The 17,336-nt window shown below is 44.3% G+C and overlaps 1 protein-coding gene across 1 annotated transcript in view; it reads right to left on the bottom strand.

Annotated features, from left to right (window-relative positions):
• LOC134867355 (myosin light chain kinase, smooth muscle-like) overlaps nt 1-16,366 on the bottom strand; it is a 45,762-nt gene extending 29,396 nt beyond the window's left edge. The window contains 13 exon segments of the mRNA XM_063887871.1: nt 449-650; nt 746-943; nt 3,747-3,881; nt 7,868-7,938; nt 9,001-9,065; nt 9,248-9,329; nt 9,447-9,468; nt 9,554-9,719; nt 10,836-10,850; nt 10,852-10,996; nt 11,860-11,896; nt 15,597-15,804; nt 16,057-16,366. Coding sequence (XP_063743941.1) covers nt 449-650; nt 746-943; nt 3,747-3,881; nt 7,868-7,938; nt 9,001-9,065; nt 9,248-9,329; nt 9,447-9,468; nt 9,554-9,719; nt 10,836-10,850; nt 10,852-10,996; nt 11,860-11,896; nt 15,597-15,804; nt 16,057-16,215 — 1,505 coding nt within the window. The 5' untranslated portion in view covers nt 16,216-16,366.
• Nucleotides 16,367-17,336: the final 970 nt, after the last annotated feature.

Below are 17,336 nucleotides of genomic sequence, written 5' to 3'. Positions count from 1 at the left end.
ACCTGAACATCAGCAGGAGAGGACTCTTTAAAGTAGAGACTCTACATACTGATATACACCTGAACATCAGCAGCAGAGGACTCTTTAAAGTAGAGACTCTACATACTGATATACACCTGAACATCAGCAGGAGAGGACTCTTTAAAGTAGAGACACTACATACTGATATACACCTGAACATCAGCAGGAGAGGACTCTTTAAAGTAGAGACACTACATACTGATATACACCTGAACATCAGCAGGAGAGGACTCTTTAAAGTAGAGACTCTACAGACTGATATACACCTGAACATCAGCAGGAGAGGACTCTTTAAAGTAGAGACGCTACATACTGATATACACCTGAACATCAGCAGGAGAGGACTCTTTAAAGTAGAGACGCTACATACTGATATACACCTGAACATCAGCAGGAGAGGACTCTTTAAATAAGAACTCTTTAATACCTGATCAGCAGTGAGATGATGTCCTCTTTCTGCAGCAGTTCGTAGTCTCCTCCGGAGGTCAGAGGTCGTCCGGCTCTGGTCCAGGTGAACTCGGGGAAAGGGTCTCCGGCGACGGCGCATGACAGGAGGACGTGTTGGCCCACAACGGCACTGACCGGTTTGGGCCTTGTGATGAACCAGGGCTGCACCCCGTCCTGGGGCTCTGACACAAAACACAAATAGTGTGGCTTTGATTATTCAGAAAGGTTTGCGATGAACTGAAACAGATGAATAATAATCCGGCTTTTGAGGCCTCACCCTCCACAGTGAGATGGCACTGGGTCCGGTCCTCCCCAAACTGGTTCACGGCCCGGCAGCTGTACAGCCCGGTATCCTCTGGGAAAACCTCCTGGATCAGCAGCGAGCAGCGAGCCCCGTCCCGCAGGAGCTGAAAGTCCTCCGTCTCCGAAACCTCCTGCCCATCGTGGAGCCACACCACCTCCGGAAGGGGGAAACCTGGAACCAGGATCAGGATTACCGGGAAAGTACTGGCCTGACTGTCATAAAATGTGGGTAAAATTGAGCAGTAAGGGCCGAGGAAGAACACAACACATTTTGGATCAAGTCCGAATCACAGGCGGTAACACAAAGTATTTTTCCCTCAAGGAAAGTAATGGCTCCCAACCCTGTCGTCATACTGGTTCCCACAAAGGCCTTTATGTTGGTGTTAGCATGTTAGCATCTATCCGATTAGTAACAACATCTTCTACACACAACATGTAGGAGAAGGAGAACACTTTTTAAACTGTCTGTCTCTTGGAAACTCACCTGAAATATTTTCTGGTCTTATTTTAATAAAGTGATCACATGACTCCTTCTGATGTCACTGCAGATGTGCTGTGAGCTAGCTAGCAACTGTAGCTAACAGAGTCAGTTGTCCAGCTTTATAATCCTGAACGTCGCCAAGCGCTCCGATCCCAACAAAAAGTGTGAATTTTGAAAAGCGGATGATTAGGGCCACATGATGAAGGAGTGAGGATAATGAGAGAATAGAGGGACATTCTTAAAAGTCAAAATTTAGAAAAAAATCCAGACATTTGAAAAAAAGGTCATATTTTAGGAAAAAATGTTGGATTTTCTAGAAAAAGTCAGAATTTTGTAAAATTAATCGGACATTCTGCGTCTCTCTTTAGTGTCCCCTGGTCTCCAGCTGTGTGCGTCTCTCTTTAGTGTCCCCTGGTCTCCAGCTGTGTGCGTCTCTCTTTAGTGTCCCCTGGTCTCCAGCTGTGTGCGTCTCTCTTTAGTGTCCCCTGGTCTCCAGCTGTGTGTGTCTCTCTTTAGTGTCCCCTGGTCTCCAGCTGTGTGCGTCTCTCTTTAGTGTCCCCTGGTCTCCAGCTGTGTGCGTCTCTCTTTAGTGTCCCCTGGTCTCCAGCTGTGTGTGTCTCTCTTTAGTGTCCCCTGGTCTCCAGCTGTGTGCGTCTCTCTTTAGTGTCCCCTGGTCTCCAGCTGTGTGCGTCTCTCTTTAGTGTCCCCTGGTCTCCAGCTGTGTGCGTCTCTCTTTAGTGTCCCCTGGTCTCCAGCTGTGTGTGTCTCTCTTTAGTGTCCCCTGGTCTCCAGCTGTGTGCGTCTCTCTTTAGTGTCCCCTGGTCTCCAGCTGTGTATATCTCTCTTTAGTGTCCCCTGGTCTCCAGCTGTGTGCGTCTCTCTTTAGTGTCCCCTGGTCTCCAGCTGTGTGCGTCTCTCTTTAGTGTCCCCTGGTCTCCAGCTGTGTGCGTCTCTCTTTAGTGTCCCCTGGTCTCCAGCTGTGTGTGTCTCTCTTTAGTGTCCCCTGGTCTCCAGCTGTGTGCGTCTCTCTTTAGTGTCCCCTGGTCTCCAGCTGTGTGCGTCTCTCTTTAGTGTCCCCTGGTCTCCAGCTGTGTGCGTCTCTCTTTAGTGTCCCCTGGTCTCCAGCTGTGTGGTCTCTCTTTAGTGTCCCCTGGTCTCCAGCTGTGTGCGTCTCTCTTTAGTGTCCCCTGGTCTCCAGCTGTGTGCGTCCGTCTTTAGTGTCCCCTGGTCTCCGTTGTGTGCGTCTCTCTTTAGTGTCCCCTGGTCTCCAGCTGTGTGCGTCTCGCTTTAGTGTCCCCTGGTCTCCAGCTGTGTGCGTCTCGCTTTAGTGTCCCCTGGTCTCCAGCTGTGTGCGTCTCTATTTAGTGTCCCCTGGTCTCCAGCTGTGTATGTCTCTCTTTAGTGTCCCTTGGTCTCCAGCTGTGTGCGTCTCTCTTTAGTGTCCCCTGGTCTCCAGCTGTGTGCGTCTCTCTTTAGTGTCCCCTGGTCTCCAGCTGTGTGCGTCTCTCTTTAGTGTCCCGTTCTCCAGCTGTGTGCGTCTCTCTTTAGTGTCCCCTGGTCTCCAGCTGTGTGCGTCTCGCTTTAGTGTCCCCTGGTCTCCAGCTGTGTGTGTCTCGCTTTAGTGTCCCCTGGTCTCCAGCTGTGTGTGTCTCTCTTTAGTGTCCCCTGGTCTCCAGCTGTGTACGTCTCTTTAGTGTCCCCTGGTCTCCAGCTGTGTGCGTCTCTCTTTAGTGTCCCCTGGTCTCCAGCTGTGTGCGTCTCTCTTTAGTGTCCCGGTCTCCAGCTGTGTGCGTCTCGCTTTAGTGTCCCCTGGTCTCCAGCTGTGTGCGTCTCTCTTTAGTGTCCCCTGGTCTCCAGCTGTGTGTGTCTCTCTTTAGTGTCCCCTGGTCTCCAGCTGTGTGCGTCTCTCTTTAGTGTCCCCTGGTCTCCGTTGTGTTTGGTTTCTGCAGCTTTTAGTAAACTGCTCATGTTTCCTCTGCTGAATGTTCTCTAGATGCTGCATGTGTTGAAGAGCTGCTGCAGATGTTCCTGCAGGAGTTCTGATTTGAGTTTCTAAATCTGCATCCTGTCTGAAGCTGCAGCTCGTTGTTGAACATTTCAAAGATATCATTAGATCTAAAATACAATCATCGTTAACAAACCTCAAACAAGCAGCAGTTTCAATATATAGATAGAGAGGCGCTCAGGTAGCAGCTTATATGGAGAAAACCCTCTGTGGAAAATCATTATGTAACACACACACACACACACACACACACACACACACACACACACACACACACACACACACACACACACACACACACACACACACACACACACACACACACATACTGACACACACACAAAAAGAGGAAATTAAGAGCCCTGACTTTAATCTGTCCTCATCTCATCTCCAACATTTCTCTGGAGGTCTGACAGGAAATACCACAGCTAAGAAACACACACACACACACACACACACACACACACACACACACACACACACACTTACCGGTCAGCTCCACCATCATGGTCACCACGCTGCCGTCCATCACCTTCATGTCCGTGAGGCGGCGGAGGAATCGCGGCACCTGATTGGCTCCCCTGACCTCTGTGACCTTTGACCCGCTGCGACCCTGCAGTGAACCTGAAGAAACAGACCACCTGTTCACCTGTACAGAAACAGCAGCGATGCAGAGCGGCCTTACAGTCTCAAAGGTCAAAGGTCAGTGAAGCCCTCAGGCTGAGGCCCTCTCCTGCAGGTCAATGGTCTGCAGAGGCAAAAATCCCTGTTCCTCCAGAGGGAGTTCCTCCCTGCCTGAAACCTCCATTGAACTCCTTTGTTTACTTCAGGGACATAGTGACATCACTATAGAACACTCACACTAACGCTCCAACATATTGTACGTGATAGGCAAAGGGATGGGACATTTCCAAGTGGTGGACCAATCACAGCAGGGCCGGCCAGCTATCTTCTTCTTCTCTCTGTGTGCATTATTAATGATGTGTCTCCTCTCTGGCATGCCTGATATGTACACAGAACCAAGCCTGTTTACACACACACACACACACTGTATATTCACACTCACATATGCATACAAACGTGCACACATGTTAAAACACACCAAACTCCAAATATGGAGAAAGACGAGACACACACACACACACACACACACACAGGACTTGGACTTCCTCCACTGAGTTCATTAATCCGCTGTTATTACAGTTTCTTAATGTTCATGCAGAACAACAACCAATCACAGGTGAGCTGAGTGACATCATCAAGCAACCCACGAGCCAATAGAAGGGCTTGTATTTTAACAGTACGGGAAGCCGCTCGCCAAAATAAAATAAACCTAAAGTAAGAGAATAACGCCTCAAACACGCTATAGAACCTCCTGGTCACGTGATGCGTGTCGACCAATGATTGATGACACTGACGTAAACAAAGAGAATCTCTCAGAAAAACTTTATTGTCCACACATGGACAATCAGTCCGCAGGTCAGAGGGTCGGCCTGTGGGAACCTCCTGATATTTCACTGTGTGTGTGTGTGTGTGTGCGCACGCAGTTGGGGGATTTCCTGCTGCAGGAGGATTTTCTCCCTCCAACTGATTTTCCTTATAAAGAAAGAGAACCCAACAATCCCAGTGACCACTAATGTGAAACCACAAACTGGTTTTTATGGTTCAGCATCTTTGTATTTAAGCTGAGGCCCCTTCTTGTGAGGGTTCAGCATCTTTGTATTTAAGCTGAGGCCCCTTCTTGTGAGGGTTCAGCATCTTTGTATTTAAGCTGAGGCCCCTTCTTGTGAGGGTTCAGCATCTTTGTATTTAAGCTGAGGCCCCTTCTTGTGAGGGTTCAGCATCTTTCTGAGGTAGTTTAGCTTTTTGTTTGTTGTCCTTCGTCTCATTGTGATGTTGTTCTGCTGTTCTCAACATGCGGGCCTGATTTACAATAAGTCACTAAAAGATGCAAAGGACAGAGAAAGCCTGAAGCGTCAGTCTTTAACTGCGGTGCTGTCTGAGGACGGGCTCACAGCCCCTGAACCACAGCTGAACGTCTGTAACCTGACAGACACACGGCACAGAAGTGATTCCTAACAGTGGATCCCCCGGGCCATGCCCTTTTTGGGTCGGCTTCAGCGTGTGTGCGTGTGTGTGTGTGTGTGTGTGTGTGTGTGTGTGTGTGTGTGTGTGTGTGTGTGTGTGTGTGTGTGTGTGTGTGTGTGTGTGTGTGTGCTCCCTGCAGCAGCGTGTTTTGTCTTTATATGGTTTCCAGCTCTCAGACTTGTTTAACGGTCTCTCCGGTTCTGTCTCTTCTTCTCTGCACTTTCAGTTCCTCTGCAGGGACCCCCCCTCCCCCCCCTCTCATCCATCTCCCCCCTCTCAGTCACAGAAATAACTTCTGCGTGAATCTTCTCTATAAACCCTGCAACATTTCCTTGGTCTTTATGAAATACAGAAACAGAGTTTCTGATAGCCTTCTCTCTCTCAGTTTAACAGGGTTATCGTCACAGGTGAAAACACAGTAGGCTGTACTGGTGTGAGATTACTGGTGTGAGATTACTGGTGTGAGATTACTGGTGCTGTAACTGCTCTGGAAGAATCAGTAATCAGTCAAACTGAAAGATGTGACTTCAGTGACGAAGCTCAGTGTCTGTAATGTTTGAGTATGTTATTATAACTGGGGGTGGGACTACACGAAGGGAAGCAGCGCTTCATTTAGAGGCTGGAGGCGACACCGACAGGCTGCAGACCGTCGTTACACCCCCAGCTTTAATCTAATTATACTGTACACATCTACAGGACATTTACACTACACACTGATTAGCATATTAACAAAAAACAATTCAAATAAATAGTAAAATGCCCCCTTGGCCCCCGGCCATATGTTAAAGCCCACCCCTCAAATTAAATAGAATGGCATATGATAGGTCATATAGGGCCCCTGAACCACAGCTTATGAATGTTACTCATCCCTAATATTGGAAAAGGGCCCTTAAATCAGTTAGAATGGGGTAGCATATACCATAAAGCAGGGGTTCCCAACCTTTTGCAAGCTGGGCCCCCTTTCGAAGGTTAGAATATTTTTACAGTCCTTCTGTTCACATGGATTTGTCCTTTTTTCAGTTGTTTTTATTTTCATATTATCATCATTATTCCTCGTCATAAAAGGAAAAACAAACCTATTTGAGGAAAGCTGCATGCTCTTGATATACATCAATAAATAAAATGGATATGAATCAATGAATATTGAAGCCCTTTTTGTTTGTCAGCTTCCAGAACCCACCACATTTCACCTGGTTGATCAACAAAGCCTCTTATGAACCTGCAGCAGCACCTTGACAATATGAACATTTGATTTCAAACTATACTCTACTTTAGAGTGTCTGAATGCAGGGAGCCGTCTCCTGTACGTCTCCACCAGTGTTGCGCATGAACGAGTTCAAAAGAACGCGTTCATTGAACGCGCTCATTTTTTCGTGAACGTTGAACTGAACGCAACACATTTTTCAATAAAGAACTTGAACGTGAATTAGTTCACATTATGTGTCATGAACGGCAGACATCACTATAAATGAACGTTGGCATTTGTTTTCCATTGAAAACTGTGTGACATCTGTTTTCTCTTTTGAAACGCAACGAGAGAGAAAGTTCCTCCCTCCTGTAGGTGCCGCTTAAATCATGTATCAACGCAGAGATAGTTTTGGCACTGTATGCGCAATGCATTGTGGGCAACGTAGTGTCCGGCTGAGAATAGTTGAGTTGAATAGTTGAAACGTACTGGCTTCCGCACAACGTTACCCATGATGAATTGCAGCAGAGCGGCTTAGGCATAGCAACGCCGAGAGCGCGGAGGGCTGGAGGCTCGAGAGAGAGAGATAGAGAGATACAGAGACCAATGACGAGAGTGAGAGAAAGCGCTGCGATTTAAAAAAAACCAAAACAAGATGGCTAGTGGAAGTGATGGCACGGAGACGGACTCCGATTCTCCTCACGAACATTTAAAACAATTTTACACTCTTGCAAACCAAGACCCCGACGGCAAAAATCTTTCCTTCCTGTGTAAGATGTGTCCACCTGCGCAGCAAAAACAAGTTAGGACATCGACAACGTCCTTCTCGAATTTGAAACGGCACATTGAATTAAAACATCCATCCAGTGTGAATGCAATTCAAGAGTTTTGCTCATTTCATACACACACATAGGTATATATAATATCATATATATCAAATAATATATTCATATTTCATATTATATATTCTTTATTTAATTGAATGCTAGTAGATTTCATTGCACTAAGTATAGAACTGGTCTATCTTGTCTGTATTGCTACAAGTTTCAGCACCTGTTAAGAAACCCACAATAGCAGTGTTATGAGCAAATGTCTACAATGAACAGTTTCAAAGAACGTATAGTGATTTCTAGCTCGTAGTGTGAACAAAAGTATTTATTTGAATATCTCACGAAAAAAGTGAAATGAACTGAACTTTGAACTAGTTCAGAATTAAAATTGTGAACTTTGAACGTGAACTGTTCACTTTGAGCATGTATGAACTGAACTTGAACTAGTTCAGAAAAGCTGTGAACTGGCACAACACTGGTCTCCACATATTAAAGATGTTACTGACCCCGACCTCCTTCCGTGGCCTCCTGGTCCAGAGGAATGGCCTCGGACCGCGGGTTTGACCTCCTCACCGCCCTGAAACAACCAACAGGTAACAGGATCATCAACCTGCTGACACATAACTTCACATCACACACACATTTTAGGTTAGGGAGGCTCAAAGTAATACATAATAAAAACAGAAAATCCAACACAAAAACGATGTGTGGTGTAGGGCTTTGACCTCGAACTTCGTTGTTCGAATATAATTCGATTGTTTAAAAAAATAAAGAAATTCGAACGAATTTTAGGGAGCCCTTAATATTCGAACCTATATGGGAATTATTTTTTATTAGTGTTGTTTTCAATTCAGATTCCAAGGTTTTTTTCACGCCTGGTGAAGTAAAACCGCGAGCTCATTATCAAGGCTATTATTGGTCATCTGGGCTCCTGTAGACCTATGACGTTGGCATCCTCCTGGTTCGCGCAATCGCGCTTATTTTAAAACAATATTCTAAAACAATGGCCGCGCCAACGACAACTACGCCTGACGAGGAGTAAGCCTTAACCTACTTAGCCTGACTGGCTTATTTTTTTATTTATTTTTGATGAGAACAGTGGATAAAACTGTTTGTGTTTAATCCAGAGTCTGATAATAATACAATTAAAAAACCAAAACAAGTGACTGTGTTTTTCTTCCGAAAGCATCATTGACTGACTAGGTGCACGTCACGAAATGTTCCTGTAAGCTCGTGTATTTCCGATGGAGCGTTAACTGTCATATGTGGGACCCACACTAATGTTGTACATATTACGGACACCCGCCATTGACTGATACACTGCCCTCTGGTGGACAGAACATCGAACTGAAGTGTGATACTAATATTGGTCTTACTGAAGACATTTAATGGTCAAAATATTATTAATAAATATTCGAATACATTCGAACTTTAATATTAATAAACAAACGAACTTCGAATATGATTTTTGGGCAAAAGTCAAAGCCCTAGTGTGGTGTCGTGCTACCACGGGTTAGTAGACTCAACTAATCAACATCTGTTGGCGTGACATAAGTAAGGTAGGATTAGCTAACAAAGAAGCTAACATAACATCAGATTAGACAACATAAGCTATAGGTAGCTGACGTTAGCTCTGTACCTGCTGCTCCTTGGTTCCTGGACAGAACGGGTCAGTTCTGGATCCGGACTCAACACCGACTGCACCTGTCAGGTTGCATAGAAGTCTACGAGAAAATGTTCCTGCTTCTCTCGTGATTTATTACCTCAGGTTACAGAAGTCTATTAGAGTGTCTGAAAAATGTCTTGTTCAGGGCTCTGATCATACCGTGTACGAACCCCTTAAATGTCTCCATGAAACAGAAGTCAATGATAGAAATGTGACTGACCTGAGGAGTTGCAGTTCTCCTGGCAGCCTCCAGAGGGAGCTGTACAGGAGGTCTGATCCTCCAAGTAGAGGCTGCCCCGGTGCTGGGAGCAAGAAGTAGCTTTTAAACAGCTGTAACTTAAATCCCAGTTTGAACAGAAGTCCACCTGGAGCCGAAGCTTCTTCTAAAGCTGAAACATCATGTGTGCAGTAACTCTCACCTGGCCGAGTCTTCTGGAACACCTGAGAGGATAAACACTTCTTGTTTTATTCCGAAAGAACCTCATTAGCAAACACCATTTTCATGGGCTCTGATTGGTCGACTCACCCTGAATGTTGAGCTCTGTGATGGCGGTGGCGCGTCCTGCGTGGTTGGCGATCAAACACGAGTAACTTCCTGCGTCCTCCAGGCAAACCTCCTTTATCTCCAGGAAGTGGAGGCCCGAGCGCTCGTAGATCATGACCCGCCCACAGGGATGAAGCTCCGCCTCCCCCTGAAGCAACCAGAAGCCGTTCAGAAGCATACAGTGCGCGTCGGTTAATAGCCTCCTTGCACGGTAACCGTAAATTCTACTTCCGCTGTTACTTGTATGCGCGTCTAAACTTCCGGTCGAACACTTCCGTGTTATGATAGCGTTTGACAGCTGGATACCGGTAACCGGCTTTTACTATTTAGAAGTGTACAATGAGTGTGTCCACAATAAAAGAAAGACGACTGACCTTTCAAAGGGTGGGGACATCGGCACTGCACTGTTGTGTACCTCAGTGTACGAATTCTTCGAGGTACAATAAGCTACTTTCCTTTCATTCATTTCCCGTTGACCCGGCGGTACGGGCCGAGTGGCTGAGGAGAATCCGAAGGGATAATTTCAGTCTGACGAAACATTCAAAGGTCTGCAGTAGGCACTTTAAATGCACAGATTTTGTCGTGACAGCCGGCGGACTAAGAAAACTCCAAAAGGGATCAGTCCCTGTTCTGTTTTCTTGGAACGGGTTTGAGCTATCGGCACCTAGACCGAGTGTTTGGGAGAGGCGCCCGCGGCCAGATGTGGAGAGTCCCGATGTCTCTGACAACGAGATGGAAATCGCGGCTGTAGCTACTGACCACGACTACTCGGTGTTGCCACAAACGGTGATACGAGCAAGTGACTTGGTTGAGGACAACGAAGCCTTGCGTCGGAGGATTTTGGACATTGAACATTGAAAAGTCGAGCAAAGACCACGTTAAATTATAAAAGTAAGTAAAGCTATTACCACAGTAATATCACTATGTAAGCGCTAATGTTAGCTATGTAGCTACAATAATATTGTGCCATAGTTACAACTTACCTTCATAATTGTCGATATAACTGGATAGGTACATTTTGTATCCCTTATCACGTTTGCTCTTCGGTGTAGAACTGCCCATCCGAACAAGTCGGTAGACATCTGAGATGGAAATGTTTGGGAGATCCTGCAGGCATCTAGTGTAGAAACTCGCCATGTTTGACGTTCACCGATATCACACCGGAAGTTTAGAAGCGCATACAGTAACAGCGGAAGTAGAATTTACGGTTACCGTGCAACGAGGCTATTAAACATTGTGTGTGTGAGATGCCTCTGCTAAGCACCTTGTACCATGTGACGCAAGGGGGGGGGGCGTCCCGTTGTCTTGGCGATGAACTTCCCTCTCTCTCCGAGTTTAGCAAACACTCGGTTCGGTTTGGTGATGAACTTCGGTGGACTTATGCCCCATATACTGGGCAGCTCCATAGGGGCCGCAGAGCGGAACCTGAGGTCATGGGAAACGTAGTTTAAGTTTCACCATTCTGAGAAATTAATTATATATATATTTATAAATATTATATATATATATATAATATTTATATATATATATATAATATTTATATATATATATATAATTATATATATATATATAATTATATATATATATTATTATATATATAATTATTTATATATATATAATTATTTATATATATATAATTATATATATATATATATAATTATATATATATATATATATATAATTATATATATATATATATATATAATTATTTATATATATATATATATAATAATTATATATATATATATATATATATATAAATAATTATATATATATATATAATAATTATATATATAATTATATATATATATATATATAATTATATATATATATTTATATATATATATATATAATTATATATATATATATATATAATTATATATATATATAATTATATATATATATATAATTATATATATATAAATAATTATATATATATATATATATAATATTTATATATATATATATATAATTATATATATATATATAATATTTATATATATATATATAAATATTATTTATATAATTATAATGATTTTTATTTCCGAGCTTGATCTCAGTTTTCGGGATTTTTTATTTTTCAAAACGTTTTTTTTCCAGATTTCTGACTTTTCTTCCCAGAACTCCCAAAAAGCTGAAGTGCTTTTGGTCAGATCAAAAATCAAAATCCTCCAGCTGCTCTAACATTATCCACCCTGGGTCAGCTGCGAGTGTATCGGCCCATCAGAGCACCTGTGTCCACAGTTAGAGGCTTATCTGCAGCACAGAACCACAGAAGAAGAGCTCACCCCGAGGACGAGAGCAGGAACGCCTTCCTGGATGTATCTGCAGGACAACGGGAAACAGAGCTTCAGAAGAACTGTTCCGGTCAGACAGCTTCACCTGGAAGCATCAGCTCCAGTGTTGCCACAGTTACCTTTACAAAGTAATCTGATTACTGAGGACTCCTTTAAAAGTAACTTAGTGACTTTACTGATTACTTGATTTTAAAAGTCACTAAGTTAGATTACAAGTTTCTTTACCCGTAGTTTCGTTTGGATTTACAGACTTTTAGGTGGTCAACAAAAAAAGGCCTGCAGTCTGTAAAACATGCGGGGCGAAGGCACCACCCGGAGAAGCTGCACAAAGAACGGAACGTTTTGAATGAAAGCCAACACTAGCTTATCGGCTAACTGCTAGCTAGCTGCATATCGATGAGACTGTAAACGTCACCTTGGCTTACGAACACGCTGAACGGTATCTCCTGTGGGTTCAGTAATGGATGGGTTCACTATTCTGCACTTTGAGCCCCCTTTCTGGGTCGTCTTGGATGAAATAGGAATGTTGATGATGGGTCCAGTCTCCAGCTTTTGGCTAATTTGGAATCCCCCCCTGCTTCAGAATGGTTGGCTACAGGCATTCATAACGTTGTCCTTAAAACAACCTTAAACTTTGGTTTTCAAGGATGAGCAACTCCCCGAGAGGTAAGCGGTGTTCGTGGGTGTTAAGAAATATGTGCTGTTGTGGAACTAGCTATGTTCCAGATACCTCACTGAGTAGGCTACTAACTTACAAAAGGGCAAATTAAACACGACAGAAACTGAGTTTCGCTAAGACACTGGTTCTGGAGCATCAGCACTAACAGTGAGCACTCGGTGAGTTGCTCATCTTTGAAAAGGAACCTTTAAGGTGGATTTAAGGACCGCTTTATGAATGCCCGTACATGAAGCATGGGGGACCAGTCGTCAACATGTCGGTGTCAAACACACTATTTCATCCTAGACAAACCAGAAATGGGGCTCAAAGTGCAAAATAGTGAACTTATCCATACTCATATTGTAAAGGGATAGGTTAGGAGTTTTTGAAGCGGGATTGTATGAACTTAGCAGCTAGTCAGTGGATCATACACAGTAGACTGCTGCCAGCACTAAAACTAAAGCAAGCCTAATCAAATCAAGGTCACTTTAATGTACTTTATATATAAATATGTGTACCATTTGAGCTTGCTGCCAGACGATTTTTTCAAAATAGGAAAACTAAGTATATCTCACTCTCTCCAGCACACCAGATTCCATTGACAAAAATGGCAGTTTTGCTTTGCAGCACAAACGAGTTGCTAGTCTACTGCTGCCTCAATCAGGTCGTTTATGCAATTTAGGTAAATCACAACAAAGCTGAACTATCAACGAAGACAATTGAACTGAATCATTGAGCCAGCAGTAGACCAGCCATTTCTGTGTGATGCAGGTCAAATTGGTGTGTTTGCCAATGGAATCAGGTGTGCTGGAGAGGGTGAATTAACAAGCATGCTTCAGTTTCCTGTCGGAAAGGTAAAGCAGGAACAATATAAATGAATATAGTAAGTGTACACTGAAAATGGAAATGTGTTTTATCAATGTAATGTTAAAGCAAACACAATCTTACAGTATACAGTTCATAATACAGACATAAATATGAACACAATGTTAGCGTTGATATATGAGGAGATAGTTTCAAATGCAATGTGTGGCTATAAGGGACTTTCTGACATCTGTTTTATATGCTTACCTGCTACAGATTTGAAGAATACCAGATGAGTAAAAGCATCACAGATGAACCACAACAGCCAGCCCACAGCAGAAGGCTATCAGTAATGCAATACTGTGCGACTTGATTATTGATTGCAACCTTCCCCTGTCTATTGTGGAACAGAAGTGTTTTCGGCACCTTCTGACAGTAATTGACAGTAAGAACAGCCCAGTGTGTCGCAGAACGTTGACATCAAAGACAGAGAGCCTCGCTGGGGAGAGACGTTCAAGATTAAAAACTCAACTGAGCAACACTGAGCATGTTTCAGTCACTGTGGACATTTGGTCTGACCGAAAGATGAGGGGATTCCTTGGTGTCACTGTCCACTGGATAGAGAAAGAGACCGCTAAAGAGAGGATACAGCTAAATACAAATCTGTTGGCCTGCAATCGCTTCAAAGGCTCACACAGCTGAACGAATCTGTGACCAGTTTGAGTCAATATGCGATGAGTACATCAAAGATACATTGGACTACATTATTAGTGACAATGCTGCTAACATGCGAAAGGCCTTCACTGTGTGCTTCCCCAGTGAACAAGAGGATGATGACGGAGATCATCTTGATGACCCTGATCTCTGGTGTGACTTAACCCTGGAAGAGCAGCAAACGGTAGATGCTGCTATGGCAAAGAAACAGCGCCTGCAGTGTTTTGCGCATACTCTCCAGCTGGTGGTGGGAGACGGTTTGAAAGAAACAAAAGTGGCATGTCCTTCTCTTTCCAAGTTATCAATACTTAGCTCATTGCTGCACACAAGCACAGCATTCAAAGAGGTGTTTGATAGTGAATTTGGGGAACAGAAAGGCATCCCTGCTGCAGTCAACACAAGATGGAACTCAACACTGAGGCAAGTAAAGGCAGTTCTCCAGTGTGATCATCTAAAGCTCTGTGCCATTCTAGAAAAGGCTGGGCATAAGGAGTTGTCATTCACACCACGAGAGTGGAAGGTGGACATCTTGAAGCCGTTTGGAGAAGCAACTGATTTGACACAGGGAGTGAAGGTCGTCACAATCAGTGCAGTTGTTCCATCCGTCTTGTCCCTCAATCATCACCTTGAGAAGCTGAAGCCTCAAGTTCGTTTCCTGAGCGGCCTGGTCGGAAGTCTCCAGGCATCCCTGAACCAAAGATTTCTTGGGATCTTCATTAATGAGAAAATGGCCGGGACTCAAGATGGGATCACTGCCCCCTCACAGACCCAGTCTACCTCAAAGCAGCCGCCTTGGATCCAGCCTTCTCTCTGCTGTGGGTGGAGCACCATGTACTGGTCCATTGTGACATCAAGGCAGAGGTGGCACAACACGTTAAAGGTACATATTATTGACTTCAATGCAACTTTTTTTCTCGTAGAAATGAGGATCTTTTGAAACAGCTCTAGTGCAATAAGCAATGGAAATACAATGTCAGCACTTTCTGTGGAGATTACGTTTGCCTTTGTTTACTTCAGATGTGTTTGAACAATGCTCTTGATTTGATAAATATACAGATCTTAAAAGCAAACATGATTTGTGTGAATACTATTTCTCCGTTGTTAAAAGGACTCGAAACTCAAACAGTGGGACTTGTTTGTCTTGACTCGGGACTTGAAAGCAAAGACTTGAGACTAACTTGTGACTTGCAAAACAATGACTTGGTCCCACCTCTGCTCTGCGTGGTATTACGTGTGTTGTCCTCGTGCTGAAAACGTGACTTAATTGTCGCATAGACTTCCCTCCCCGAGACGCAAGGAGAAAGCAAACATACATCTGTACTGAGGAGGGTGAGAGAAGCAGTGACGCAGTGACCTGGATAATATCTTTACTCGAGTACCGGTTTGGAGATAGTAACGCGTTAGATTACTCGTTACTGAAAAAAGAGGTCAGATTAGAGTAAGGGGTTACTGACATCACTGATCAGCTCACAGAGATTCATCAAAACAGATGTATAGTTGTTGTTGTTGTTGTTGTTGTTGTTGTTGTTGTTGTTGTAATAATCTTAGGTACCTTCCAGAAGGATCTCCACGGTAACCTGCCTGCTCCCCTCCTGATTGGTCGCCAGGCAGGTGTAAGGTCCGGCGTCCTCCTCTCTGACTCTGCCCACCTTCAGGCTGAAGTAGCCCCGCCCCCTTTGCTCCATCACGCTGCGCTCTCCACCAATCACAGCCCTGCCCTCTCTGAGCCATGTGACCCGTGGCTCCGGGTGACCTCGCACCTGAGGGATGAAAAAAGGTCAGGTGTGTGTGTGTGTGTGTGTGTGTGTGTGTGTGTGTGTGTGTGTGTGTGTGTGTGTGTGTGTGTGTGTGTGTGTGTGTGTGTGTGTGTGTGTGTGTGTGTGTGTGTGTGTGTGTGTGTGTGTGTGTGTGTGTGTGTGTGTGTGTGTGTGTGTGTGTGTGTGTGTGTGTGTGTGTGTGTGTGTGTGTCCTCTCTGAAGATGTAATGATGATAATAAAAAAGTGTATAATACCCTCCCCTCCAGACAGGCGAACCCCCCCAGGGGGACCCGGTTGTTGCGGGGGGGGAGGATGAAGGCCGGAGGCTCGTTGCTACGGGAACCGCATCCCGGTGACAGGCCTGTTACCTTGGAGACAAGGGAGGAAGGAGAACTCATCCGGGGGTCAGTCATCCTAGAGAGAGAGAGAGAATATTAGGGAGGTTCTGCGTGTGTGTGTGTGTGTGTGTGTGTGTGTGAGACGAACATTAAACATGTGGATAACGGCATCATGTGTGTGTGATCAGCTGTGAGGGTCATGTGACTCACATAGCTCTGGCTCAGTCAGAGACGCTCCACATGTTCCTGACCCTCTGCCTTCAGAGTGTTGATCCCACAGAGACTCTATAGAACATAGTAACTCAGACCAGGAACCAGTGGAACCAGTGGAACCAGTGGAACCAGAGGAAGTGGTTGAGTTTATCATTGCGGCTCTAAATGTAGTGATTGCTCCTGTTGCTTGTAAAGGTCTTAAATACAGACAACACTTTCACTTTTTTAACTGGTGCATGCTGGGAGCTTTTGTAGTTCTTTTGCAGTTGTTCTTTCTTATTGATGACACTGTATTGATCTCTGATCCAGAATCTTTCCTCGTTAAACTAACACATTCAGACTTTATTACCTACTGGGAACATTTTCAATTGATTCCAACCACCGAATATTTCAGGATCTAGAACAAATATTTGAGGTTTTGTTCAGTAATATTCAGACCTTTTTCAGAGTCTCACAGCCCGTTATCTGCTGCTGTTATCTGTTAGTGTTCCTGCTCACAGTTAAAGTATGCTACACACACACACACACACTGCCTTACATGGCCTCAAAGTCCTAAACACACATGTAAAATGACGTTTATCTGCGAGTTGCCGTGTCGTAAGGCAGGAGGTATTCAGGGATATTTTCATCGTTTGAACACACATTGCGTCAACAATAAAAAACAATTGGGCCAATTGCACCCCCTCCCCCGCCCCGGCATGTCTGTGGTACAGAAGTGCATGCAGGTGTAGGTTTGGATCCGATGAATGAGCGGAGACGTAGAGGAGCCCTGCACACAATCACTCACACTGAACCAAAAGATGCGAGACAATTCAAATGTGAAAAATAACTTTAAAAAGACATGAAGCCAGAAGCTCATACAGGACGTGCAAAACTACTTCTCATGATTTGAAAAAAACCACATTTAGAAATAGATGCACAACCACCAAACAGCACAGTGATTAACAACGAGCAAAACCACCAGGAAGAAAAGTGTGTTCTAA

Source organism: Eleginops maclovinus, chromosome 7, assembly GCF_036324505.1.
Source record: "Eleginops maclovinus isolate JMC-PN-2008 ecotype Puerto Natales chromosome 7, JC_Emac_rtc_rv5, whole genome shotgun sequence".
Lineage (NCBI taxonomy): Eukaryota > Metazoa > Chordata > Actinopteri > Perciformes > Eleginopidae > Eleginops > Eleginops maclovinus.
This window is presented reverse-complemented; position numbering and strand designations above follow the sequence as displayed.